The sequence below is a fragment of the Lissotriton vulgaris genome, chromosome 6 (assembly GCF_964263255.1).
Source record: "Lissotriton vulgaris chromosome 6, aLisVul1.2, whole genome shotgun sequence".
In the NCBI taxonomy this organism is placed as follows: Eukaryota; Metazoa; Chordata; class Amphibia; order Caudata; family Salamandridae; genus Lissotriton; species Lissotriton vulgaris.
This window is the reverse complement of record NC_141694.1, coordinates 1,302,755,740-1,302,782,969: the sequence shown is the minus strand read 5'-3', so window position 1 is coordinate 1,302,782,969 and position 27,230 is coordinate 1,302,755,740. Positions and strand designations below refer to the sequence as shown.

Below are 27,230 nucleotides of genomic sequence, written 5' to 3'. Positions count from 1 at the left end.
GGCATAGGCGTACCCCACATGTTTGGTGGTCTGCCGAAGACTACCTCATAAGGAGATAGTCCGGTTCTGGAATGAGCTACCATACGCATGTAAAAGAGGGCAACCGGCAGGGCTACCATCCAATCTACTCCTTTTTCTGCACAGACCTTCGCTAACCGTGTTTTCAGAGTCTGATTATGTCTCTCAACGAGACCAGCTGCTTCGGGGTGTCGTACACAGTGAAATTTCCATTGATACCCTAACAGGAGTGATACCTGTTTCATGAGCTCGGACGAGAATGGCTGTCCATTATCTGAATACACGACACGGGGCAAGCCGTATTGCGGGAAGAATTCACAAACCAACTGTTTAGCAGTGGTCACGGCAGTGTAATCTGGGACTGGGTAAGCTTCTGTCCATCTGGAAAGGGCACATACAACTACGAGGACATACTTGAATCCTCGGCATCTGTCCATCTGGATATAATCCATCTGGAGGACTTCAAAAGGATGGTCAGGAGGATGAAATCCACCTTGTTCCACGGGAATGCCTTTGCCTGGATTGAACTGACAACAGATCATACAGGTACGTACTTTCTGTTTTGCTGCTGCACGTAAATGTTTGTTGAACCAAAGGTTCTGGATACTGTCTAACATGGCTTTTTCTCCTAAGTGTGCGGGACTATGTGCTGTATTAATGATAACTTGAACCATAGAGTCGGGGAGAAACCATGTGGCTTTTCCCTTTGTCATCCATCCCTGATCTGTCTGGACCCCTCCTTGTTCAGTCACAAGGACAGTGAGGAGCTTACCTCACCATCAGAATCACCAGAACGAGCACCGGGAACCGCGCCAGCTCCTGGGTAGGGAACGCTGCAGTCTCGCCGCGCCAGCGCCATCAAGCGGCTGGAGACTACAGCTCCCAGCGAGCATAGCGCTAACTTCCGGGAACACGGACAAAGCGCGCCTGGTGGTGCTACAAAACAGCAGACGCTCCCTCGGTGGAGCGGGGGCACAAGGACAGTGAGGAGCTTACCTCACCATCAGAATCACCAGAACGAGCACCGGGAACCGCGCCAGCTCCTGGGTAGGGAACGCTGCAGTCTCGCCGCGCCAGCGCCATCAAGCGGCTGGAGACTACAGCTCCCAGCGAGCATAGCGCTAACTTCCGGGAACACGGACAAAGCGCGCCTGGTGGCGCTACAAAACAGCAGACGCTCCCTCCGCGTCGCGGGACGCGCGCGGGCGACGCCGGGCGGAGCCCGGGCAGAGGGCGGGCCGTCTGTGGCCGTCAGAGGCCGAAGGAGGCCGGGCAGGGCCACGTTGCCAACATGGGTAAGAGAAAGAAACAGTCAAACGCGGAGGAGGGGGGTAAAAATCCCAAAATACCTAAGCACTCCAACACCATTATGTCATACCTCTCCTCGGCTGTGGGGGCTCTAACAAAGGAGATAGCGGATGTAGAGCAAGAGCTGGCCACCGCATTAATAGCTCCGAACACTTCGTCCACCTCGCCGGCAGAGGTTGTAACATCCCACTCGCCCAAGTCCCTGCCAACGTTCCACTAGAGCCACAGGTGGTAATAGCTAACTGCCCCCCCAGCGTACAACCATCCTTGGTTTCTCAACCGGGCCCATCTGTTCCATTCCCCGGTACTTTAAACCAGTTAGCCACCAGACCTAACGCACGCAAAAGAGGGAAAAAGGTAAACAGTCTGCCCCCCCCGGGAGACAGATCTACTACGCTGGAGGACAAACTAGAAGAACTCTTCGTGGCGAGGATTGAGCCCTTGCTGGTGGGGATCGCAAAGGACATTGTAGAAACACTCAATACCTGTTTGGAAGGTCTCCTGAAGAAATGTTCACTTCTGGACAGAATAATGCATGCACTCCCCACTAATCACATTCCAACTAATGGGGTTAGCTCTGACCAGATGAGTACAACCAGGGTCACTGAGGGGTTGAGAGCGCCAACGGACCATGCAGGCAGTAATTTAACTAACGACAACAGGACACGTGAGCACAATATACTCCCCCAACCAGCACTGATGAACAACCCGAGCGGGGCCACTGCCACACTAGCCCCATCAGATAACAACCAGCCAAGCAGAAATAAGACAGCGCCAAGTACATATAAACTCCACCTCCCACCAGAAGCAGCACCTCTGGTAGCAGTGTTTATTGGAGTAGACCCACTCAGAGAAGGGGATAGGGAATCTACGGAGGATCTGATCACCAAAGTTAAAAATTGGAGTGGTAACACATGCAGTGGTGAGAATATAGCGGAGTTGATCATCCACGCAAGAAGGGTGGGATGGATCGGGAAACAACCCAAATCAACGTTTGGCGACTGTGTGGTCGTTAACTTCTGCAGGGCGGATGTGGCTGACAGACTCTTTTGGGACGGCTCGAAAATCTCTGGTAGGGATCGTCTAAGACCGGTCCCTTTGGGTTTTTTCTACCAACCTCCGTCTCTACGCAAACTCAATACCAATTACCAGGCCAGATGGCAGGATAAAAGTTTAGCAACTGCCCGCATAAACACACATGCTCCTCTCCCAAGCCACCCAGCAGCGCCCGTTCCCATCCCTCCCACTTTGTCTCTACAGGCCACCCAGGCAGTATCTCTGGTTGAGGGGACAAGTATAAGCTTAGCAAACCAGTTCTCTCCCTTGTCGGGCCTGGATGACATGGACTGACTATCAGTGGATGAAGCTACCACATCTAGTGAGGTCGCAAGGGCCTCCTTGGCAGTACCAAATGACGAAAATGGTTGTAAAATTATTAGCTGGAACATTGCCGGAATCAGCTCAAAATGGAGCGACATCGAATGGGTCACCTTTGTATCACAACATAACGTCATCGCCCTGCAAGAAACATGGGACATGTCAACTAGCCTGTGGTTGGACGGTTTTGTAGGCTTCTCAGTCGCGGCCTGGCCCAGCACTGCAGGCAGAGCGAGGGGAGGCCTCTTGACCCTTTTTTCCCTTGACCTCCCTGGCACACTAAAACAAATTGACTATGACTCCCAAAACTGTTTAATTGTAGAAAGACAAATTTGCGCATTTAAAAGCACTCTGTTTATCAATTTCTACAACTCTGTCAATAAGGAATTCGGGGGTAATAACATCACCCAACTAGATACTTTTCTAAACATATTCATCCAAAATTCCCCTATCAGCTATGAAATTGTGTTAATGGGAGACTTTAACATTCACCCCTGTAACCTTGGTTGTCCCAGGGCGGATGGTCTGGAAACTTGGGACACGGAGGGCCCACACTTCGAACATACCAGGCCTGGTGAGGAACTGGAGGACGTTCTGGCCAACTATAACCTCCTTGAATTTACAGCAGGAGAGGGGGTAACTAGAGCACCAACGTTCAAGGGCTCTTCTATGGGCTCTGTTATTGATTATATTTTTGTGACCCCTGCCATTCTTGATTGTATCATTTCATATCACACTATATTTTCCCATCTCAGCGATCATAACCCTGTTTTTCTATCGATCCGATGGGGGGGAGCTTTGGGCACCATGCCAGGGCAGTCTAAACAGAGCTATATTCTTCGCCCAACAGATCAAGGCAGGCGCTTGAAGTGGGGAAACGTGGTGGCAGATGATTTTTATCGAAACATCGGGCAAGAGATCAAAGAGCAGATTAAAATCTGCCAAGATCCGACCTTCCCTGGCAATGATACTATGGCCGCATTTCAATCAATATGTCTCACCGTGGCTGAGAACCTTACGGCACCAAGGGGTAGGGGAGAACCAAAATCACACAAATGGTTTGACTCTGCATGCAGCAAGGCCCTTAGAGCTCTAAAAGCTGCCCTCAAAGCTCAGCCTAGGGACAGGGCTCTGGTCTCAACGTTGAGAAAAGAGTACAGGATTGCCACAAAATCTAGAAGGGATAGCATCAAGCAGGAGGCTTGGGAACAATTAACCGACACTAACATCTTGCGGGACAGCAGGCAATTCTGGGCTGTAGTAAACCACCCTTATTTCTCTGACTCTCCCAATACAGACACTGATTGTGTAATACCAGATGAGAAGTGGCTAGCCCATTTCAGTTCTGTGTATGGTGAGTCGGGGGATAGGCCGCAGATACAAAACTGTGCAAGTTTGGTGGCCACACCTTTACAGTTTAATAGTGGGGAAGTGGAAAAAGCAATCTGCGCCACATCTAGGAATAAAGCCCCTGGCCCAGATGGGGTGCCAGCTGACTTTTATTTACATTCCCCCAAACTCTGGGCTGACATCCTGGCCAACGTGTTTACAGCCGCAAATACTTCACCCCCCCCAAATACGTGGGCTACTTCCATCATAGTTCCTATATTTAAAAAGGGCCGAAGGGACGATCCAGGGTGCTACCGACCTATCTCCCTGCTGGACTCTGCTATCAAGATCCTGGGCAGAGTCCTTTTAGACAGACTAAGAGATAGCCTGGAGGACTGTGGGGGCCTGGCTGATATACAGTATGGTTTCAGGGAAAAAAGGGGCACGATAGAACAGTGCTCAAATCTCCATCTCTTGATTGCCAAGTACACGGTGGCCAAGGAGGGGTCCTTGTATCTAGCATTTATGGACCTCTCCTCGGCCTTCGACTTGGTCAACAGGTCTAAGCTATGGGAAACCCTAATTAACATGGGAATTGATGCAGACCTGGTGGCGTTTATAGCATCTATGCATCAGGAACTATTTGCAGCTGTAAGAGTTACCAAAGAGGGTAGATGCACGTCACGCTTTAGATCCCTACGTGGCGTTAGGCAAGGATGCATACTGGCCCCCCTGTTGTTTACCATTTATATAAATGACCTAGGCAAACACCTAATTGGGGCAGCAAGTGACGTTCCGCGTGTAGGAGAAGTTAAGATCCCTGCTCTCCTATACGCGGACGATGCTGTACTCATAGCACGCACAGGGGTATGTCTCCAAAAACTGCTAGATGCATTTGGGACCTTTATGGACCGGCTGGACCTGAGGGTCAACGCTTCCAAATCGCATACTATGGTCGTAGGCAGACAAGGGAAAAGGGCCAAGAGAGGTATAAAAACCTTTTTCTGTAAAGGGGAGATTGTTTCGGGAGTCCCCGTGCTTCCCTATCTGGGAGTCCTTTTTGACAGCAGGGGTACCTGGGGCCCACAGATACGTGCAAAAAGCCTAGCGGTCACAAGAACATCCATGGCCATTTTAAGCTTCGCTAAAAGGCTGGGCCATAGACCTATGAAGGCCATTATTCAGGTTTATAACAGCAAATCCCTCCCCGTGGCCTTGTATGGTGCCTCCCTATGGGGCTACGTACGCCTAGACAAAATTCAGGTAGCGGAGAATAGTTTTTTACGCTCAGTCCTGTCCCTCCCCCAATCCTCCCCAGTTTTTTCCATCCATTTAGAACTTGGTATGGATTATATCCAGGACAAATTGAGACTGGCGCCACTAACATACTGGCTTAAGACCTGGTTAAATCCTGAATTATCGTTAAACCACATGATCATGAGGGATGTGATGAGGTTGGAATACAGTCACACGATTCCATGGCTGGCGTATTTGCAGAAATGTTTTAATGAACTAGGTCGACCAGATTTATTCACCTCTCCCTCGTGCATTACAAAGCAGGATGTGTGTTTCATAAAAAAACAGTTCATGTCCAGGGCATATATGTTGAGAGAAGAAGTAGAATTGCTTAAACCCTCTGTCCGTTCTCACTACCTAACTACCCAGTCACTTGCAATAGAGCCTTATTTATGTTTTGTCACTAATCCTTTTCACAGATTTCTGTTAACAAGATTTAGATTCAATATCATTCACTTTTATTTGGGTAATTTTAACAAATGGACGAAACCTGAGTTAGCACCACCTTGCACCTGTGATAATTTTTCTGTTCAAGACAGTTTACATTTTGTTATGTTTTGTGATTTCTTCTCTGCCCAAAGAAAAAAGTACTTGACACCAGTTTTAAGAGAAGCTGGCTTCTCCCAGGTGAGACCAGCAATGCTATATTTACAATCAATGGGCAACATTTGCATTACTTTTGCCATGGCTAATTTCCTGGTAGCAGCAACCAGAGCCAGAAGGAGCATGAACTTGGGAAACTGTTGTACATAAGGGGTCTTTTAAATATTTTTAATGTAATTATTTAATCAAATTAACTTGCTGATATATGAAACTGTTTAATTCCTTTTTAACTGTAAATAATATTGTTTTTATGTACTTTGTATGATTTTATCAAATCGAATAAAGTTAATTTGACTGACTGACTGACAGTCCATTTCTTGATTTCGTCGGGAGTAGCATGTGTCTGTATATCGAGTACGTCTTGTGTGGGATCCCTGACTGTCATGCAATGCGTCGGTGGAGTTACTTCAGTCTTTGTCGTGTCAGTCGGTATGTCTGTTTGAGTCTGAGCTGTAAGCTTGGCTGTTCGATCTGCCAGGTCGTTACCCTGGGAAATAGTATCAGTGACTTTAGTATGTGCTTTGCACTTCATGATGGCTATGGCTGTAGGCAAGTGTATTGCGTCTAACAGAGCTTGAATGAGGGGACCATGCTGTATCTTGGCTCCATGAGAAGTCAAATAACCTCTCTCTTGCCAGAGGACACCGAAGTCGTGAACGACTCCGAATGCATACTGTGAATCTGTGTATATATTTACTTTCATGTTCTTGGCTCGTATGCAGGCTTGGGTCAGAGCGATGAGCTCTGCTGCTTGAGCAGACAGTGTGTCAATACGATGTGTTTCTATGACTTCAGTTTCAGTAGTCACTGCATATGCGGCTACTAACTCTCCTGTACTTGTTCTCATGCATGAACCATCCACATAAAGTGTCAGGTCTGGGTCGGGTAATGCAATGTCTGTCAAGTCTTGTCTTGGCTTCGTCACCGTATTAATGACGTCCACACAGTCATGTGGTGCAGGGTCTGCTGTGATTGAGGGCAACAGTGTAGCAGGGTTTAGTATGTTACAACGTCTGATCTCTATGTGTGGCTGGAACAGTGTCAGTTCATATCCTGTCAGTCGTGCTATGGTCAAGTGCTGAGTCTGTGTCCTGTTTAAGAGAACTTCCACGGAGTGTGGAACCTGTACTGTCAGGGGATGTCCTAACACTATAGAGTCGCTTTGTCTGATAGCTAGAGCTGTTGCTGCAACTGATTTTAGGCACGCAGGCAGACCTGGGCAACTGGATCCAATGTACTAGAAAAATAAGCACAAGGCTTGTGTTTTCCTGCTTGATCTTGTGTGAGAACAGATAATGCTGTGCCATCGCGTTCAGTGACAAAAAGTGTAAAAAGTTTGCTGTAACATGGTGTCGCTAAAACAGGTGCTTGACATAGGGCTTTTTTCAGCTTGTCAAAAGCAAGTGTATGTTCCTGAGTCCAAGGGAGGACAGTCGAAGTCGCTGCCTCCTGTGTTGTCAACTGTATGAGTGGTTTTGCTAGATATGCGTACTGGGGAATCCATTGTCTACAGTAAGAGGTGAGGCCAATGAAGGCCCGTACTTCCTTTTGTGTCTTGGGTTGTGGAAGATGTGCAATTAACTGGATGCGGTCAGGTGTCAACTGTCTACCCCTCTTGGACAGCAAGTGTCCAAGGTAAACCACTTGCTGGGCACAGAATTGTAGCTTCGAAGGGGACACTTTATCCCCTTTTTCGGCCAGAAAATACAAGACTGTCAGTGATGCACGTTCGCAATCACGTTCTGTTTGTGCTGTGATCAAGAGATCATCAACATACTGGAGTAGGGCAGTGTCAGTAGGCATGTGAATACTGTCTAGTTGTCGTTTCAGTGCTTGGCTGTAAATACTAGGGCTTTCTGTGAACCCTTGAGGAGCACGTGCAAATTTAAAGCTTCGGCCATTTAAATAGAATCCGAAGAGATACTGGCTTTCCGGACGAATGGGGACACTGAAGAAGGCGTTCTTGAGATCGATCACAGTAAAGAACACAGCTTCGGAATCAATGGCAGTCAACAGCGAAGAAATGTCTGGGACCACTGGGTACTGAGGTATTATACATTTGTTTAATTCTCGAAGGTCGATCACCAGTCTGTAGACCGGCGGTGCGTTCGGGTCAGTTCGTTTAAGAATCGGGATGATTGGAGAATTACACACATTGGAGTCAGTTTCCACAACCACTCCTTGAGCAATGAGCTCGTCAATAATTTTCAGTAAGGCCACTACAGCCTCAGGTGGTAACTTGTATTGTCGAATTCGAGGCAGTACAACTCCTTGTTTAAGAGTAACACGATATGGTGTAATGTGCATACAACCTATATCAGTTGGACCTTGTGCCCATAAATGCTGCGGTACATTCTGCAATCTTGGATCAAAATCTCTTAACACATAATGTCCTTTAAAATCACCTAAAAACAATCTCACTCCTTCCGGAGAACAACAAATCACTGCTCCTAGTGCTTTCAATGTTTTTATACCAAGCACATTTTCTGGACATGATTTCGTAAGCAACAAGTCTGTAGTATGAGACAATGGACCAACTTCTAGGGAAACTGGCTTTGACACTTCGTTAACAATAGGCTTTCCTGAAAATCCCAGGGAAACATTCTGTGAGCCTGAGAGGGGTGCCCCTGGAACCTCGTCATGACTGATGGTAGTTCTGCTCGCCCCTGTGTCAATCAAAAATGTTCTGTCTTTTCCTAGTACCTGACTATGTACATAGGGACCCTCTTGATCTACAGGAACCTCGATAAGGGGCAAGCCATCCTCCCTCTCTAGGCTGTTTCATGAATACTGTTGATAATCGGGGTAATCTGACTGTGCATACTGGTACATTTGCTGTGTAACGTGTTGTGTGGCGGCTATAGGCTGGGGTTGGGGTACAGCTACTGTCTGTTGTGTGTTCTGAGGAGGTTACGTGTTCTGCGGAATAATTTGAGGAACATGTTCTTGTCTAGGAGGACGCGGTCTTTCTTTCGTCTTGCCTATAGCTATATTATGTTTCAGGACGGCACATTAATTGATATAGTGACCTGGCTGTTTACAATAATTGCACGTCCCTTTAACAGGAGCTGCAGATTGACTGGTCGGTGCCATACCCCTCTTCTGACCATCAGCTGGGACAGACTGAGCAACTAGTACTTTCATTTTCGTGTCTTTCATACGTCTCTGTTCATGTTCGTGTTCTTCTCTAATTCGGTTCTGGTGGTACTGTAACATTTGTAACATTTGGGAAGGGGTATTAGCTTGCCAGGTACTCTCAACTTTAAGTACTCTATTTTTAACCTGTGGTAAGGAATTCTCTACTAATTTGGTCACAAACAGATGTGGATACGATTCACTACTTGTTTTCAGGCCGCTATTAATAATGAAACATTTTTCGAATCTGGAATAAAAATCGCTAGTGTCTTCGTCTTGTTTCTGTTTGCAGGCTGAGATAGCATCCCAGTCTTCCTTTTTAGTTGTCAATAACCTTGGCAAGACCTGTACTAATAACTCTGGTAACGATTTAGCTTTTTCCCCAAGACCAGTACCAGGGACTCGCATATTTTCTTCGTGTTCTAATTCTGCCCAATCAATCTTTTTCTCTCCCACCTCCCATTCTTTTTCTTTAAGTTTTTCGTAAATGCCGGCTGGCAACAGTACCTTTAACATTTTAATAATATTGGGATACGTATACTCCCCCATGCCGAGCATGTCTTTTAATTCACGGTGAAACCCTGCTGGATCTTTATCATGACAGGGCACTAATTTTTTCATTTCCAATAATTCCATTTTGGTCAAGGGTGTGTATACGAATACTCGTTCTAGCTCACCACCTGTTGTCCGAACGGGATGAACTTCTCGTAAGGGATTCTGTCTGTCTATGTAAAATGTTTTCCTTACTGGGGGTGGAACAGGAACGAAATGTGGAGTCAGGAAAGTCCTGTATTTATGTCGCTGTTCTAGAATGACATTAATTAAATCGGTACCTAGGCCTCTCCATCTACCTAGGAGTAACTCTTCCAATATATTATACAAGAATTACATGACATACATGGGGCATGAGTGCATGGATAGGGTGTGAGTGGGGGTCACACTGACTACCTACAAATTTCTATTTCCTCTTTCCCCCCATGGCCCCTACTGCGCCCTTTAGGAGATATCTATTTTCATGAGACCATCTACCTGTTCATATAACATCATTTGCTCGCCCTACCTATGTACGCTATTCTACCTTGTGTTTCTGTTTCTACATCATCGTCTTCTGAGACTTCATCATCCGCTTTCTCGGTTTCTCTCGTTGCTCTTTCCCTGTCGTGTATGTCTAGAATTTCTTTACGAATCTTTCTATACATGGATTCTATACAACCTTGTTTACTATGTTTTCCATCAGCTATGTTGTCACTCCATTTAGTCAGGACTTTCATCTCTTCTTTGTTTTTACCTGGCTGGTCTTGTTCCCTTATCAAACAATTTATCAAAAACTGTAAGATCATATTTTGAGTCTCCACCTTCCTGTGTGCCATGGCCTCGTGAATACTTTCTGGTCTCTCCCCCGTTCTGATAAAGTGATATATGTTGTCTAAATGTTCCTTCATGTCTGGTAAAATAGTCAAATAGTTTGTAACACGTCGTAGACGTATGGAATATAATATCATCTGGTCTTTGCCTGGTACTGGATCATATCTGCAATCAGTGAGGTACTGTTTAAGGGCTGCGTATGTAGTTACTTTTGGTGTGCGTTGTAATGCTTGTTCTCTGAGTGTTGTTCGTTTTACTTGAGGCGGGGTGATAGGGATACCTCCTACTGCTCCTCCTGAAGTGTGATCGTCGACTATTACTGGCTGTGCTGTCACTGGTGGTAGTGTTGCTGGTAAAGTAGGAGCAGGTAATGTAGGTTGGCCCTGGGTTACAGGTACATTAAAAGGATTGCCAGGACCAATGGCAGGAGAGACAGTGGCGGGAATTGTGTCATGAACAGGGTTGTGAAGATTAATATTTGGGGGAGGATTTGTATTTGCATACTCCGGGACAGTGTCATCTAAATAGGAAGAAAGGAAAATATCCGCTGCGGTCTGTTTATGACGGAGTTTAGTTGGAACCAGTGGTGGCGGTAAATTACGGGGTACTTCCGGGGTAGCCTTAGGTAGGCCCTCGGCGAGAAGGGGGTACATGCCTTTCATAAGGGCATTTCTTTGTCGGTCTAACTGTTCTGCTTTAACTCGTTCACCTTCTTCTAGTAGTTCTTTTTCTTGGGCCTTTTCTGATGATTCTCTACTTTTCTCTGCTTTCCTGATTTCTTTCTCTGTTCTTCTATGCGCTTCTTTACGCCACAATTCTATGGCATCTTTCTGGGATTGTCTGGCTTTCTTTTTCCACAATGCTTCCTCTACTCTCATGATGCAATCAGCATCCCATGTCCCTGAGACAGGCCATCTATATTTCTCTTCCAGATCTTTGGTATAGTCAACCCATAAGTCTAAGTACAGTATGGCATCTAAGCCATGTTTATGATACATAAAATGTCCGGGAGTGTCCCTAGGCGGGACGGGAACTGCTTCTTCGAGTATCCCTTTCCTGGTTCCTATCTGACGTAATTTCGAAAACAGCGGCATATTTGAACTTACTTGAACGTGAACACAATAAACACAGTAATGAATAGCAAACAATCATTCATACCACGACATTAAACACATTAAAACATTTCAGACTGATACTACCTGGTACATAGAAAAACATAAATTCTGTAAATCTCGAGAAACAATACTAGAATACTGAATTACTGGATGCACTGCTAAAACAGTACAGACATACCGGTCCGATAAAGAGACACGTCATACCGTATCCACCTAAGTGAACACGTCTGGACCGGGTCTGTGTACCCAGACCCGTCTTGACCGGGCACAAATTAATGAACTCGTCTAGATGCGTTCCCAACAACGGTACTCACCGGGAAGCAAAACTGAAGCAATAGACAAAGAGAATTGTACAGAGTTCCCCAGTGGGAGCTAGTAGTTTAGCTCAGGGTGTTTTTTCTCTCACTGGTTATGGGAGGGTTGTGTGAGTGCATGGTGTAAAACCCTTTTCAGAATATAAGGATACCTCACACAGGTTACCGGTAGGATGGCAACTGTCACCCCAACCGATGACCGTCCAGCGTCATCATTGGTATCCTGCTCCTACCGCAGGCTGGCGGTGCAATGCCCGTCGGGCAGCGCGGGGAGCTGCACTTTGGCGGAGATCTTTTATTCCGAGCCAGCGGGTGTCTGTGTGTGAGGGGCCTAAAAAAGTGCAATAGTGAGCGTGGGGGAGTGTGTATTAAAAAAAGTCAGTTGAGTCCATTGAGGAATACTTTAATGATCGGGCTCACTGCTATATTAAAAATAGAGGGGTATTAAGGAGTGATGGGCAATGGGACCAATCCTTAATCAACCCTTAATGTGAAAAGCGGTCGACATGTTTCTTGCCGTAAGGGCAATTCGTCAGGACCTAGGTGCTCATATAATTGCTGGGGTCCTTTCAAAAGTAGAGGACTCCAATATACGACCTGTACCGTGTCGTATTGAAAGTAGTACCTTGCGGGGGACCTCCTGGAAACCGTTGGGTTCCCGTTGTAGGTCTACCGAGCTGTCCGGGTGGGGCCAGCAGCGATTAAGGAGAACCTCAATACATGCTGATGGCAGGCATCTAGGCACCTACCCCTCCCACAAGTCCGCCGAAGTCGGGACAGCCAGCCACCCGGACAGCTCGGTAGACCTACAACGGGAACCCAACGGTTTCCAGGAGGTCCCCCGCAAGGAACTACTTTCAATACGACACGGTACAGGTCGTATATTGGAGTCCTCTACTTTTGAAAGGACCCCAGCAACTATATGAGCACCTAGGTCCTGACGAATTGCCCTTACGGCAAGAAACATGTCGACCGCTTTTCACATTAAGGGTTGATTAAGGATTGGTCCCATTGCCCATCACTCCTTAATACCCCTCTATTTTTAATATAGCAGTGAGCCCGATCATTAAAGTATTCCTCAATGGACTCAACTGACTTTTTTTAATACACACTCCCCCACGCTCACTATTGCACTTTTTTAGGCCCCTCACACACAGACACCCGCTGGCTCGGAATAAAAGATCTCCGCCAAAGTGCAGCTCCCCGCGCTGCCCGACGGGCATTGCACCACCAGCCTGCCGTAGGAGCAGGATACCAATGATGACGCTGGACGGTCATCGGTTGGGGTGACAGTTGCCATCCTACCGGTAACCTGTGTGAGGTATCCTTATATTCTGAAAAGGGTTTTACACCATGCACTCACACAACCCTCCCATAACCAGTGAGAGAAAAAACACCCTGAGCTAAACTACTAGCTCCCACTGGGGAACTCTGTACAATTCTCTTTGTCTATTGCTTCCTAGGACGAGTACATTGGACCCCTCTAAAAATCGTCCACTTTTATTCCCCTTGTTTGATTTCAAGCAAAACTGAAGGCCTCGGAAACTCGACACTGGACTGGACTGAACTGCGTCTGGCTGCTACTACGCATGCGCTTCGGAACAGGTGGGCCTCCAGATACCTCGGACCTTGCTCTCTCAGCTTGGGCTCTGGTCGGGACTCTCCGCATTCCTCACCGCCTCGTCTGGATGCTGGACCGCAGTCTCCGTCTCCTCTGTGGGCCTAAGGGAGTTAGCAGGAAAACCCGCAGGTGTGCACAGGAGTCCGTCACGGCTGTGGAAGGGGTCAGGGGCCTGCGTTACATCGCCGGCGCGTGGGGAAGGGAAGGGGTCCCGATTCGGGCGCCAGATTATGTGGTAAATAAAATTACCGGGACTATTTTTCTATACATTAAATGACAATAAGAATAGCTCAATAAATGAGAGGCAGAGTCCGTGGTATCTGAGTCATACGGGCTTTAATTAAGTGGCTCGAGACACTGGACATCGGGTTCCATCACCACTAAGGTTCAGGAAGGGATATTCAACATTTTATTAACATCACACATTATATATAGTAAAACTGTACAGTTGCATTGAATACAGTAGGCGTAACCAGTGAAGAAGAGAAAGATAAGAACACATGGGCGTAAAAGAAGGCGTGTACAGAGGCGTACACGGAGGTGTGTACTGGAAACGTCACAGAAGTGTCATAGGTGGGTGGATGCATAGAGAGATTCTGGAGGGTCAGCAGAAACCTTTAACATGGGTGCGCGCGCAACTGAGCATGACGTGGTATTGACGTGCAACTGGGGAGAGCTGGGGGCTTGACTTTAGCACTAGTAGAGGATCCTGGTGTCTGGGATGTCAGAACGACCTGCACCTATAGCATATCTGGTATCTTGTGTTTGGAGGATGTATTATCTGAAGTAAAAGGTCTCTCGGGCAGAGGCCGCACATCACTGAATGCTAGTGGGTGCATACGTGTCTTGGTGCAATGCGCGGGGCCATGGGCCTACTATGGCAACGGGTGCAGTAAATTACTTATAAGGAGACAGGAAGGCCGGGCCCTTTGCTCTGCAGGCTGGAATATGTTTACCTATTTCACTAGACTGGAATGTGTTTTTGCGGAGGCTGAGCAGATAACTGTAGGCAAAATACCATCTTGGCAGGCAGGCCAGGCCGAGCCGGGCACCGCTTGGCTGAGCAGGAAGTAAGGGATGCATACCTAGACTGCAGCTTTCAGAGACAGAAGAGGCTCGGAGCCTCAATTAAGGGCCTGGCTCGACTGAGCCAGACAAACGTGGAAAACGTGTGCTTTGCGATATTTAAAAGTGCACCATGTAAATGCATTGGAAACGTAGGCCTGGATGCGGAATTGACATTAAAACCATGAAGGGCCTAGTAACTGACATGCTAACTTTGGACGGAAATGCAGAAGCATTATCATGGCGGGCACGGGAAAAGAATTACATGACATACATGGGGCATGAGTGCATTGATAGGGTGCGAGTGGGGGTCACACTGACTACCTAAAAATTTCTATTTCCTCAATGCAATCGCCCCGAAGGGCGCAGGGGTCCCTTGAGTGAGCTGCAGACCTGTGCCCAGGCATGCAACTATTTTAGAATGGCGCCAGCAAGCTGCCAGCGCCGTTGTAAAATAGTTACAAAGTTAGCTTGCACAGGAAGCACTTAGATAAAATAAAGCAGCACCTGCTTCGTTTTATCTAGTGGTTCCTGTGAAAGCTAACTTTGTAACTATTTTACAACGGCGCTGGCAGCTTGCTGGCGCCATTGTAAAATAGTTGCATGAGGGGGGGTTCAACTTTTGAACCCGTTACGTTAGCGGATTTTTTTTTGCGGATTTTGCGGGAAATCCGCAAAATTCGCGGATTGCGGATTTCCCAAAAATCCGCAAAATCCGCGAGCGTAACGGATTTCCCGCTCACACTTACTCAGCTGACATGTTCAGTTTATCATCGAGAATGACCCCAAGATTCCTCACCTTTTTTACTAGTGAAGGACATTCCTCTCCCTCCAGCAGCCACCACAGGTTGCTCCAGATAGGTGATCAGTTCCCAAATTCCATCACTTCTGTTTCTCCGTATTAATTTTCGGGAAACTCCGACTCATCCACTCCATGATGTCCAGCAGACAGGGAAGGAATCTTGCCGCAGTTAGCTCTGGCCTATCTGAAACGGATATCACCAATTGTGAGTTGTCCGCGTACGACACAAGGGTAAAGCCGTGCTTCCTTACAAGCCTGGCCAGCGGCTTGACATAAACATTAAACAGTGTTGGGGACAAAGCTGAGCCTTGCGGTAACCCACAAGGCAGATTAAAACTGTCCAATTGTAGACCCTCCTAGTTCAGACTGTGTTTCCTGTTGTCTAAAAACGAGGAGAGTTGGGCAAGGGCTTACTCACTGATTCCTATCTCCTGTAGTCACCGAACCAATACCATGTGATTGCGGTGTCAAATGCAGCCGACAGAACTAGGGGAACAGGGATTGCTTTCCCACCGATGGGTTACGTCGACGACATGTCAGATGTGGCGGACAATGATAGCTCATTGGCGATGTTGGCCTACGCTGCTGCCCTCACGTTCATGGATGAGTGACAAGGTACCTGCAGACACCACTGGATGTGACCTATTGCCCGTGTCCTGACGCCTGGGTGCATGTTGGGAATCTGGTCACATGTCCCAAGACGACAGTGGACATGGCTGCATTGGCCTGGACTCTGACTTGTGTTAGTGATGGACCCCCCTGAGGTGGACATGGGCGCTTTCCTGCATTCCTCATTCAGGCATGCTGCTGCATTGGTCTGCATATTGTGGCACTTCTCTAGGTCACACTGACACACACTTGTTGACAAAGTTTCCGCACTTTCACATGTCTCCAACTGTGTAGTGTCTTGATTTGTATGCCAATGTGTGTGTCATGGACTCTCTGGCTCCTTGCCATACGTGCATTGCTACCCCATCAGGACTGTGGGTTTGTACTTGTGCATTATCATGTCCCTGTTTTGTGCTTTGCCAGATGAGTATGGCCGTTTCCCAGCCACTGGCGGGGACATATTTGTAGGTCTTGGCGGTAAATTCCGTTCCACTAGCGTAAATCGCGGAATTTGGGTAATTTTGTGTTCCGCGGTGAACGCAAAATTGGCAAAAATTCCATGATCTGCGGCTTCGTTGAATTTTTATCTTTTTCACTATTTCAAAATGTGGGTTTGCAAGATATTTCCCCAAGCACCCAAACAGCATTCGCAAACAGAAAAAAAGCATTGCGAGCGGGCGGTACAAGCAATTCCGTGTGTTCGCGGAACTCTGCGTGCTTGCGGACATTTTTTACCGTTTTGTGGAGCTTTGTGTACTGCGACTACGCAAATTCTGCCCACCCCTTCCTGTTTTCAGTTGTGCAAATGTTGGTGTTTGTAGCACATTGTGTTCGATGTTGAGGTGCACTGCTTCCTATGAATGTGTGCTGCATTGTGTTTGAGATGTCCCTTCAGCTCTGAATTGGATCACCCTTCTCCCTTTCAGGCAGTGTGGTTTTCACTTCTGTGCTTGTTCATTGGTGTGATATTTACGATTTGTGTGACTTGTACTCTTGGTTGGTGTTGTTACTCTTGGGAATGGTTTGTCTGCAATTGTGCTGTGCCTAATTGTGCATGTGTGCCATTGTGCCCACCTCCCCCGTCCCTCCAGTCCCTGCTGGTTCCTCTCCCTGTTGCTGTTGTGCCTGTTGTTTTGATGAGTTTCCGGTCCCTGAGTCCTGCCACCATCTCCAGATTGATGTGTTGGACACCATTCCCTCCATTTCACCCAGCTCGTGGTGTGGTGCTGCACTCCCACCTCCGGTGTGCATTGCTGCCTTCTTGTTGTTGGCGTGTTTCTGCTTGTTTGTGTGTTTCACATCATTCCAAATGTCCTGGTTTTCTTCCATTATCCTCTGCCGCTCTAGGCTGAATTCACCTTGTCCAAGATGGCCTGCCATGTACAATGTTTTGTTGCCAATGGGGCTTGTGGGGTTGTATGCTTGCTCGGGTGGCCTCCATTGTGCTTGGCTGATGTTTTCTGTTTGGTTTGTCTTTCTTTTCAAGGCTTTTGTTGTGCTTATTCCAGCCTGCCATGTGTGTCGCGGGCCTGACGGTGCTTATCCCTGCTTTCCTCATCATGAATAGGCTCATCACATGTTTTTTTTGTGTTGTGGTTTGTGTTTTTATCTCCATTGAGGTGGTTGTATCGTGGACATTGGCCGCAATTTCGGCAGACTATCGCATGGTACCGCCTTGCTGTGAATTCCACGTTAACACAGGGTTATTTTCCCACAATCGGCTGTGATGTGTAAAGTTGTGTTTGCATTTTTTTGTTATGTTTAGCACACGTTCTTGTGTATATACCCCTAAGCGTCATGCTGGACTTCTCACTCATTTTCAGCAAAGTTGACACCATGACACAATCTGCCAACTTCCACCTTCACTAGCTTAAGAAAATCATTCATCTACTCTTCCCTAAACAACTAAGATCCACGGCACATGCTATTATCATTTCAAGAATTGACTTGAGAAAGGCCATCCTGTCAAGTATTCCCTTTTAAGCTCTGCCCCCACTTAAAGCCATCTTCCACTTCACTGCATGACTCATCTCATTTTTCCCAATCCTGAGTGACCTCCAATGTTTTCCTTTGAGGTATAGATCAAGTTCAAAACTGGATGTGTCACCCACAAACTTTGACACACCACATACCATTCTATTTATCCAATATCCTCACACTGTCAGGAGGTGTAAGACAGTTAAATGTAAATCTTCCTTAACCATAGAAACTATCAAATTCAAGTCATTAGCTCTGAAACAGTCAACAGATGTAGCTCCCAACTTTTTATCCCAGTCACTTGACCTAAGAAGCATTCACTACATTCTGCCATTCCAGCAAAGACATCAAGACTTTGCTCTTCAAATCATACCTCAATGAATTGTAACTCTTTCTCCTGGTTGACACTGACAGAAGATCTCCCCTTTGGTCACCCACTCTTTTGCAAATGGACATATTCAAACACATTTTCCCTTACTATTCTTCTGATGATTCTCTTTGTTGTACCCCATTTTCACTCTTCCCCTTTCCTTTCTAGCTCATCTTCTTCACATGCCCCTAAATGTTCCTCAATATTAGCACTTATGTAAAACTGAAACAGTGTTTTCTGCTGTAATACCTGCCCAAGTGAAAAGGCACCATAAAAAGACTTCTTATAAATCAATAGAATTGTGTGGTTTGTCAAAGCCTGTAAAAATGTTACTTTGTAGCTTTTACAGCCTCTAATCCTATTTGGATAACATGGTATTAAAGAGCTACCTAGATTTAAGGTCATGACTTAAATGAATTGTTAATAAACTTCCAGGATGTCTTCTGGTGAAATGTATCTTCAACAAAGAAGTTAAGCAGGCAAATAAACACAATGTCAGAAATAACTCATATGGGATTAAAACGTTACTATTTTGCATTTCTGCTGTTGTTAGAACCGGGAGAGGTCAAATTAATCAGACAAGAGATCATGGTAAAATTTACTAATTCAAAATCATTAACCTGTCACCAATCTTCAATAATCGTGAAGATGTAGTCAATTATACTTTCAATATTTTGGGACTAATTTATGAGGCCTTGCAACAGTTTTGCACTTCCAATGCATCACTTTTTGTGAGGCATCGGCGTCGTAAAACATGCCTCCTGTTGTGCCCTATTTACAAAGTGACGCATCTAAGCTGATGCGTCACTTTGCAAACCCCAGTGCTACATTATATCTGGGTCAGGTATATTGTGTGCAGGGTGGGCGTTCCCACGTAAGTAAGCCTCGTAGAAGTGACGCAGTGAAATCAATGAGTTTTCACTGCGCCACTTCTAGGGTGCAAATGCGTCTATATCTTATACCTGCCTCACAGCAGTTGTAAGCCTGAAGCAGGCCCTTTTACATGGGGCTTGCCCCATGTGAAAGGATACATTGCTGGAGTTGCATCACTTTTGTGACACACTCCAGCAATTCATCACTTTTGCGCCTACAGATATGTCAGAAATACTGACGTATCTGTAACTCCTTGCAACATGATGCGTCATACAGTAAATATGACGCATCTATCATGTCGCAAGGAGGGCACACTGAGAAGTGACACATCACTGCTTTCACGCAGGGATGTGTCACTTCTCATGAATGAGGCCCTTCCTGCGCAAAACTGGGCATTAGGTAGGGAGTCCTATACGGTAGGCACATTGAATTTCCTTAAGTTATGATTAAGAGCTAATTCTTAAATGTATTTAACACATCTATCTAAATACATTGGTTCTTGGCTAATAAGTGAGGCGGCTAAAGCCACATCTTGCAGATTACTTCCTTTATTTTGCAAGCTATTCCAAACACTCTTGGGGGTATATTCACAAGAACGTGTGATGATTACGGCTAGAGTTGCGTAACGCAACTTTCAACATCGCAGCCTATCACGGGAAAATAACCATGTGTCAACGTGGAATTCACACCAAGCAGTAGCATGCGATAGGCACCAGATAACGTGGCAAATGAGCGCATGAAAATCAATGCCATGCTACAAAAATGTGATACGCAAACACAAAAAAAACATGAAATGAGGCCAACCGCGGTACAAAAAGTAGCAAAAACCAGCCACAGGCCTGCAAATCCCACGCATCTGGCGGAACAATGTACAATAAAACCCCCAGAAAAAATACACCAGAAACAAGCCAAAGCACGTAGCAACATGGGTGCACCTGACCCAACTCAAACCCAACAACCCCCACAGACTACCAGCAAGGAACAACGGGTTCGGGGAAGGCTAAGGAAAGAGGTAGAGGAAGACAGGGTGCAGACCACAGGATAACAAGACCAGCGTCACGAAGGGGACAGAACACTACAAGCAAGAGACCCACAAGCAGAAGAATCCAGCACCCCCAAACAGTCACAATGTAGACTGCCATACAGTCTGCATGCAAACTAGCACAATGCGCCAACATTTATGTCAACTAACCCTGGGCGTAGTTTGCGTAGTAGTGCTACGCATAGCTACGCGAAGTGCACTTTGCACTACGCGAGCGAAGCGAACTGCATAGTGCACTGTGCAAAAACGCTGACCAGGCCACCTGCTCCTCCCACCAGCCCACAAAAAGGTTCACGAAACTGGGGGCGGAGCAGGTTCCCATGGCCACGCCCGACATCTGCTTAAACAGTTCTTTCCCAAATATGAATATATTGTTGTTCAGAATGAATAGCATGAATTCAGACAACATCTTATTATGCTCATAGAATGTTGCAGGTCACTTATCCAAGAAACTCTGTACTGCCTTGAGTCCATCTTTGTGCGCAATGCACGTATATAGACTGGTTATATCTATAACCATCATACAGTAACCTTCACACCACACCACATCATTAATACAATTCAAAAAATGCTTAGTATCTCTCAAGTATGATTTCAGTGTAGCAACGTGTGGAAAAAGGAATGAGTGAACATATAATGATAGATGTTCAGTTAAGCTCCCTTGAGAGGCCACAATAGGTCTCCCCGGAGGATTTAACCTGTCTTTATGAACCTTGGGAAGGTAGTAAAAGGTCGGTATTGTGGGGCTTAGACATCTTAATAACAAAAACTCATCAGAGTTTAACATGTTCTTTTTATGCCACTTCGAAATCATTTCATCATATCCCTTTATGCTGGTGTTATACGTTTTCTCATTTATTCTTATATATGTTCTCGTGTCGTCAAGTTGACGTAAGGCTTTTGTTTCATATTGGGTCTTCGTTAGTAAAACAATGTTCCCCCCCTTATCCGAGGGTTTGCATACCCAAGAAGAGTCTTCACACAAAGTTTTTAATGCCAACTGTTGTTTATTGGTGAAGTTCCACTCCTTCTTTCTATGCTTGATGTTACCTCTTAAACGTATCAAATCTTTGAATACAGCTTCTGAAAACGTGTCTATGGCATCTGTGCCCATAGGTGGCATAAACGTCGAAGTGGGTTTGAAGTTGCTCGCTCCTCCCTTCTGTTGAACTTCCATATCCATCAAAGTTTGAGTGTTTCCTATGTCTAATATTTGATCCTCATTCACTTCCATCCTCAGTTCCTCCATAGATCTAATCGCCTCCAAGACAACCTGACTATAGTTAATTTAACGCCCAAGAAGTTAACTATGGAGGAAGAGTTAATTCTCAAATTGGGACTCTCTTTTTGCCCTCAGAAGAACTTTGAGTTTCCGCAAACGAGAATAGACCTATTGAAATTCACTCGAAAATTGAAATTGCACAAGTTCTTTAAAATGAAACCACCACCTAAAAAACCCGTGGCTGTGAGGATTAGGGATGTGAGTGGAGTAACATGTAAAGACTTGGAGGCTCCTTCAGGGCTGGAGCCTGTTGTTGGGCCCTACTCGGGTCCTGTGTTCTACCTCCATTGTGCCAATGGCACAGGCACTGTTGCAGTTGTGTTTCTCGTTTGATGGGTTTGCACTGCATTCTTCTCCTTGAACTTCGGGACTATGCTCTTTCTTCTCGGCTCTGGTGTTGCCTTTGTGGCTCCCTTGGGCTGTCTGTCGGGGTGGGGACCTTGTTCCTGGCCTCCCCTCCGAGTTTGCGGGGGATGTGGGTCTGGGTTGTTTGTAGAGCTTTTTCGACCCTGGCTTGGGCTTGGCCTTCCCTGTGTCTCTGGAGTGGTGCTCGGGGCTCCGGTGCCTCTGGGGGTCTCTGCCTGTGGCTTATCCTAGATGATGTTCCTGTGGCTGCAGTGCCGATTTTTGTCTCGGTCATCCTGCTGCTATTCTGCCTCTCATGGTCCCTTTCCATGTTGCCTTTGCCTGCGCTTCTGCGTAGTTCTTGGCTGTGTCCTGGACCTGGTTGTTGCGGTTCTGACCTCCGGGGTTTTTGCCTGTGGCCTTTCCTCCCTGGGGATGGCTTTTCTCCTAGGTGGGGTCACCTGCTTGGGTTTCTAGATGAGGTTGATTTCCTCTTTTTCTTCTTCCCCGGGCTTCTGGATCCGGTCTAGCCTCCTTTTGGGGCCTGTCTCCCTTGCAGGTGTGTTTGTGTTGCCCTGGCCGATCATCTCTGATCCTCACTCCTGCATGGTGTTCTGGGCGCCTCGTCTGCTCTGGTGCCTTGGTGGGTTTTGGGTTCCCCTAAGGGTGTCTTGTTTTTGGCCTCTTGGCTGTTGGCTGTGTTTCTTCCTTCGGCCTTACCTCCCTGCTTCTTCTGGTCTCGTCTGGTGACAGTGGTGCTGCTGAGTGGACGTTCTTTGGTGCCTGTATGGATTACCCGGGTACTGTTGGCAGCCGCAGGGTCTCTTCTGGCTTGCGGTGGTCTTCTCCGGCTTGGTTCACTGAGGAGGGGGGGGTGTTGTCCCTGCCCTCTCTAGTGGTTCTTTTTGCCGGTGTTGTGCCTCAGCTCTTCCCTGGGCTCCTGTTGTTCCGGGGGCCGTGTTTCGGTTGCTTCTGCTTGTCCTTAAGCTGTAGCTTCTTGTGGCTGCCTGTTGCCTTCGGCCTTCCTCCCTGTTGGCTCCTGTTCTTGGCTGGTCTGCTGGTTTCTGTTTGGTATGACCTGCTCTGGGTTGCCTGGTTGAGCTCTTGCTGCAGATCTGGGCTGCCTGGTGGGGCAGTTTTGGAGGTTTGTTGGGTGGCCTGGCACTTCTTTGCGGGTGTCTTTTCTGCCTGTGGGGTGGCTGGTCCCTTTGCTATCGGGTTCTGGTCCTTGCGGGTGTGGTGTGTTCCTGGTGTTGTGGCCTCTTGGTCATGGATGTGACTGCTTAGGTCTGTCACCCACTCCTGCTTTCCCTGCTTGCCTCCTCTTGGGTTTCGTTTGGGCAACGCCGGGGCTTTTTGCTCTCTGGTCTGTGCTCTGCTGGGGCCTTCCCTTCTTTTGCCTTCCCTTGGTTTTGGGTTGTGCCTTCGGGTCCTTCTGGTCATGCGGGTTGCTTGGCTTCGGATTTGGCTTCCAAGCTGTGTCTTCGGTTGCCATTTTGTGCCTTGGGGGTTTGTCCCCTACGTGTGCCCGCCTTGGCTCGTTCCGGGCTGTGGGGTTTGGTTTGCTTGTGCTTTACTCCCTGGCTGCTGTTGCTTCTGTGGTCAGGTTGTTTTTTGTGTTTCCTCTACCCTGGTGGGTAGGGGTTCCATGTTGTCGAGTTTGGGCCCATCCCACTTCTTTGGGACCTCTAGGGGTTGTTGGCCCTCGGTCTCGCTGGCCTCTGTGTTTTTGCCCCGGCCATCTGCTTGGGCAGTTTGGGGTCGTCTCTGCCTGGCCTGTCTCGGGTTGGGCTTGGCTGTGGTAGATGTTGGCTCCCCTAGGGTTCCCTTGCTATGGTCTTGGGTTCTCTGGGTCATTTGACCATCCGGTTGCACTCCTTCTCTGGTGTTCGGGGTGTGCCTCCTTCGGGCGGTTGCTTACTGCTCCGATTTCCTCCAGTTTGGGGTTGGGGTGTTTTGCTGGAGCAGTGTTCTGGGGTTTTTGTGGTTCCTCCGGTTCCCTTTTCGTCTTTGTTTTTCCAGGTCTATTTGTCCTGGTTGGTTGCCCTTGTTAGTTCTTTCTGCTCGGGTTTCCTCGAGTGCTGGTTTCCTTGGTGCCCTATTTCCTCGTCTCTCGGGCCTGGTAGGTTGGCTTCCGGGATGTGATCTTCCTTCCCTGGCGCCTTGGTTTTCCCTCTTTCCCTGTCCTTGGGCTCTGCTTAGCCTTCCGGGCTGGGTGCTGGTGGACTGTCGGCTGATGGTGGCCCTTTTCTCTTGAGGCCTGCTGCTCTTTTGTGAGGTTCAGGGGGTTTGTCCTCTGGTCTCTCTGGGGTTGGGTCGTTTGCTTCCCTTCTCTTCTGGTTTGGTCCTGCCATTGGTGGGCTTATCAGCCCTTGTTTTCCCGGGGACGACATTGGTTTTTGTTGGTTGGGACTTTGGGTTTCTCTGGCCCTCTTGTCCCCTGGGTGTTTCTTTCATTCCGGGGCCGTAAGTAACAGAGCATTACCATGGGCCAAAATGTATATTCAAGGCATGGTGACCCCACACACCTCCTACAGTAGGGGCATAGGTTTCTAATACATACATGATGATGTCATTGTTGAAATGGGTAAGACCAACCAGGAGAGGAAAAAGATAGATTCAAGAGAACAATTGCATTCCATGCATTGTATTGGCATAGGATAGGCCAGTATGTGTGATGGTGCACTGATAGTGCCGCATCATGGTTCCTCTGTAGGTAAGAGTGGAAGTGAGGCAGGCAAGGCCGCTGCCCTCATTTATCATTGACGATGGAGTGCTGTGCTCAAAGAAGGCTCTTGAAGCCATTATGAACACCTGCTGATGATGGTTCCTTTCTTTATGCTTGTTCACTCAGGTCACCACATCAGGATTGGCACCTACTCTTTAAGGCAGGGTTGAAAATAGTAATTCAATGTTTGCATATGTTCAGCTCTCTGAGCGAGAGTGAGAACGTGCAAGAGTGCATCTTTATGGTTGAGTATTTAATATAATTTTTCACTTATCAGCTGAGTACTCACCACAAGCAGCCATAGTGATTACTGGCTTAAGTTTTTGACCAAAATTTTGAGGTACTTACACTTTTTTCCTGGTTGGTTATTGGGAATGAATTTTAATAAACCACTTGTGATTGTGTATTATGGGTCGAAAATGCCAAAGGCCAATGTTTCTATGTTGTTTTTTGAGTGGACCTAATGCCTTATGTATTTGGCAGCAAACATAGGACATGCCTTGGGCGAATATTTTTTATTTTTGCTGTCCAGAAAGAAAGAAAAAGAAAAGTATTGTCATTACCAAAATCTGAAATCATCCTTTTCTCTTTTCCAGGGAGTGGCATATATGCACCAGATAGTCCTAAAGCATACTACTATAATGCAGAAACGGAGGATGGTCACCTAGTAGTGGCAGAGGTCTTGTCACATCCTCGTCTTTCTCCTTCCTATTCTGTTGTCCAGTGGTCGGAATATGCAAGCAGCATCCCAGGATACTCCACCAATAGTTCGGAATTTGTAAGACCTATTTTCTTTGACAATTTCACACTCAAAACACTTGAAATCCCAGAAGGAAGCCTAACGACTTGCCAAAAGGACCTTTGCTGCCATCTGAACTACAGCATGGTCGAGAAGCGGGAAGATGAAGTCTACGCCCTTGGTGCCTTTGATGGGATGCATGAAGTTGAAGGCGAATACTATCTACAGGTAACAGTTTTTTCATAGTTTGGAGAGGTGATACAAGCTTTGATAAGAAAGTGATTCATTTGTGTTCAAAAGTTTATTCTGTATGTAAACAACCATGAAAGTAGTTGACAAAATGGTGACACATGATTAGAGCAATAGCTATATATATTACTAACAGTAGCAAAAGTAAATGACTAAAAATTTGGAGGACTTCCTTAAATATAATTCATTAATATTAGCTCAAGCATATAATTCAGGGCAGCAATATGTGATCTATTATCTTGTGCACAAAAGAGGAGTTTTAAAATAAAATGCCTAAAATTGGAATACAAATGACAGATTAACATAAAGTCCATGGTGCTTTGCTTACTGTGGCCATCGCAAGGGATAATATCTGGTGCACAAGTCTTCATAGTCTTCATAGTGGGCAAGGCAACTACGTGGTGGACAAACTCTACTCTGAATCTGGTAATACAAAACAGTGCGTTCAATTTTAGATAACTGTGGCCGCCATCATCCAGCTCAAGTGAATAATAAAATAAGACAGTTGATATCCCCCCTCCCCACATCTAGTCCGAGCTTCCCTTGTGAAGGTCATGAAATTATCTTTGATGGACCGTTTAGTCCGAGTTGTTACCAGTAAGTAAGTAAGATTTTTATTTGCATAATTAATTAAAACCATTGCAATTTATACAGACACTGATTAAAAGTTTAAGAAAAAAAACAACAAAAAAACAAAAAACAAAAAACAAAACACTAGTCAGATACCAATAAAAACAGTAAGCACATAGGAAAGAGAAAATTGTTTTTGGGAATTAAAGTTCATTCTTGGTCATCTAATGGCAGCAAAGATTTAATTTAAGACATAAATTTTACAAAGCGAGTCGCCATCTGGGGTGAATCGCCCCTCATGCATACTTCCAGTGCTTCTTGGCATGTCCTGGTGTTAAGAGAAAGCCAAATCGGACGAAGCCAAAAAGTTTGTTGGACTAGTAAACGACTGCAAATGCACAAGATATGAATACAATTTTCCTCTTGTTTACAGAAGCGGCATTGTGTGGGGGCAGCTTTCTTGTATCCTTGACCAAACGTATATGCTTTCGGTGGGATTGAGCCAAAACGCAGTCTCATTAGTTGGCGTTTTGCGTAAGGTTTCATGGGCGATGAAAGGTAGAGCGGTAATGTTTTTGGAGCGTAGAGTTTAGAGGCCCAGCTGCCATGATAGAGCTTTAACACTGATTGTGCGTCATGTTCATAGGAACACATTTTTGCTTGTTTAGTCAGAAGTTTGGATTTCGCCTCTATGGGTAGCTATATTGACCATATATCCTGAGCCTTTAGAGTTTCCAAGCAAAAATTCAAGTATTTATTCCAGGATGTGACGGGATTGCTGAGCAATGACCATATGCAGCTCTTTAAAGTGTGAGAACTGGCTAGTTTTGTTTTTAGACTATAAGCAATAAATCTTGCCCTCATAATCCAGTGTTGGGAAAACAGGGAGAATTCCTTTCGGATTTGGGCATGAGAAGTTGAGTTTGGCAGTTGGAATACTCTGCGAAAACATGCTGACTGAGCTCTATCTAGCCAGTTGGTCATTTTGTCTTTATAGGTTATAGCACCGAAGGCTATTGTCGGGAGGAGTTTTGCGCCTATCAGCCTTATTAAAGGGGCAAAATCCGGGGAGTGGAGGGCTCTCTTTGTTCTTCTAAA

The 27,230-nt window shown here is 46.5% G+C and overlaps 1 protein-coding gene across 2 annotated transcripts in view; it reads left to right on the top strand.

Moving 5' to 3' along the window:
• The window catches only part of LOC147708820 (pantetheinase-like), a 359,649-nt gene that overhangs the window by 254,130 nt on the left and 78,289 nt on the right, over window positions 1-27,230 (top strand). Inside the window, exon 5 of one of the 2 annotated variants that reach the window (XM_086927439.1) lies at window positions 25,171-25,541. In XM_086927439.1, the coding sequence (XP_086783565.1) occupies window positions 25,171-25,541 (371 nt within the window). The remainder of the gene's footprint in view (window positions 1-25,170; window positions 25,542-27,230) is intronic. The other variant, XM_086927438.1, reaches the window with a different exon arrangement.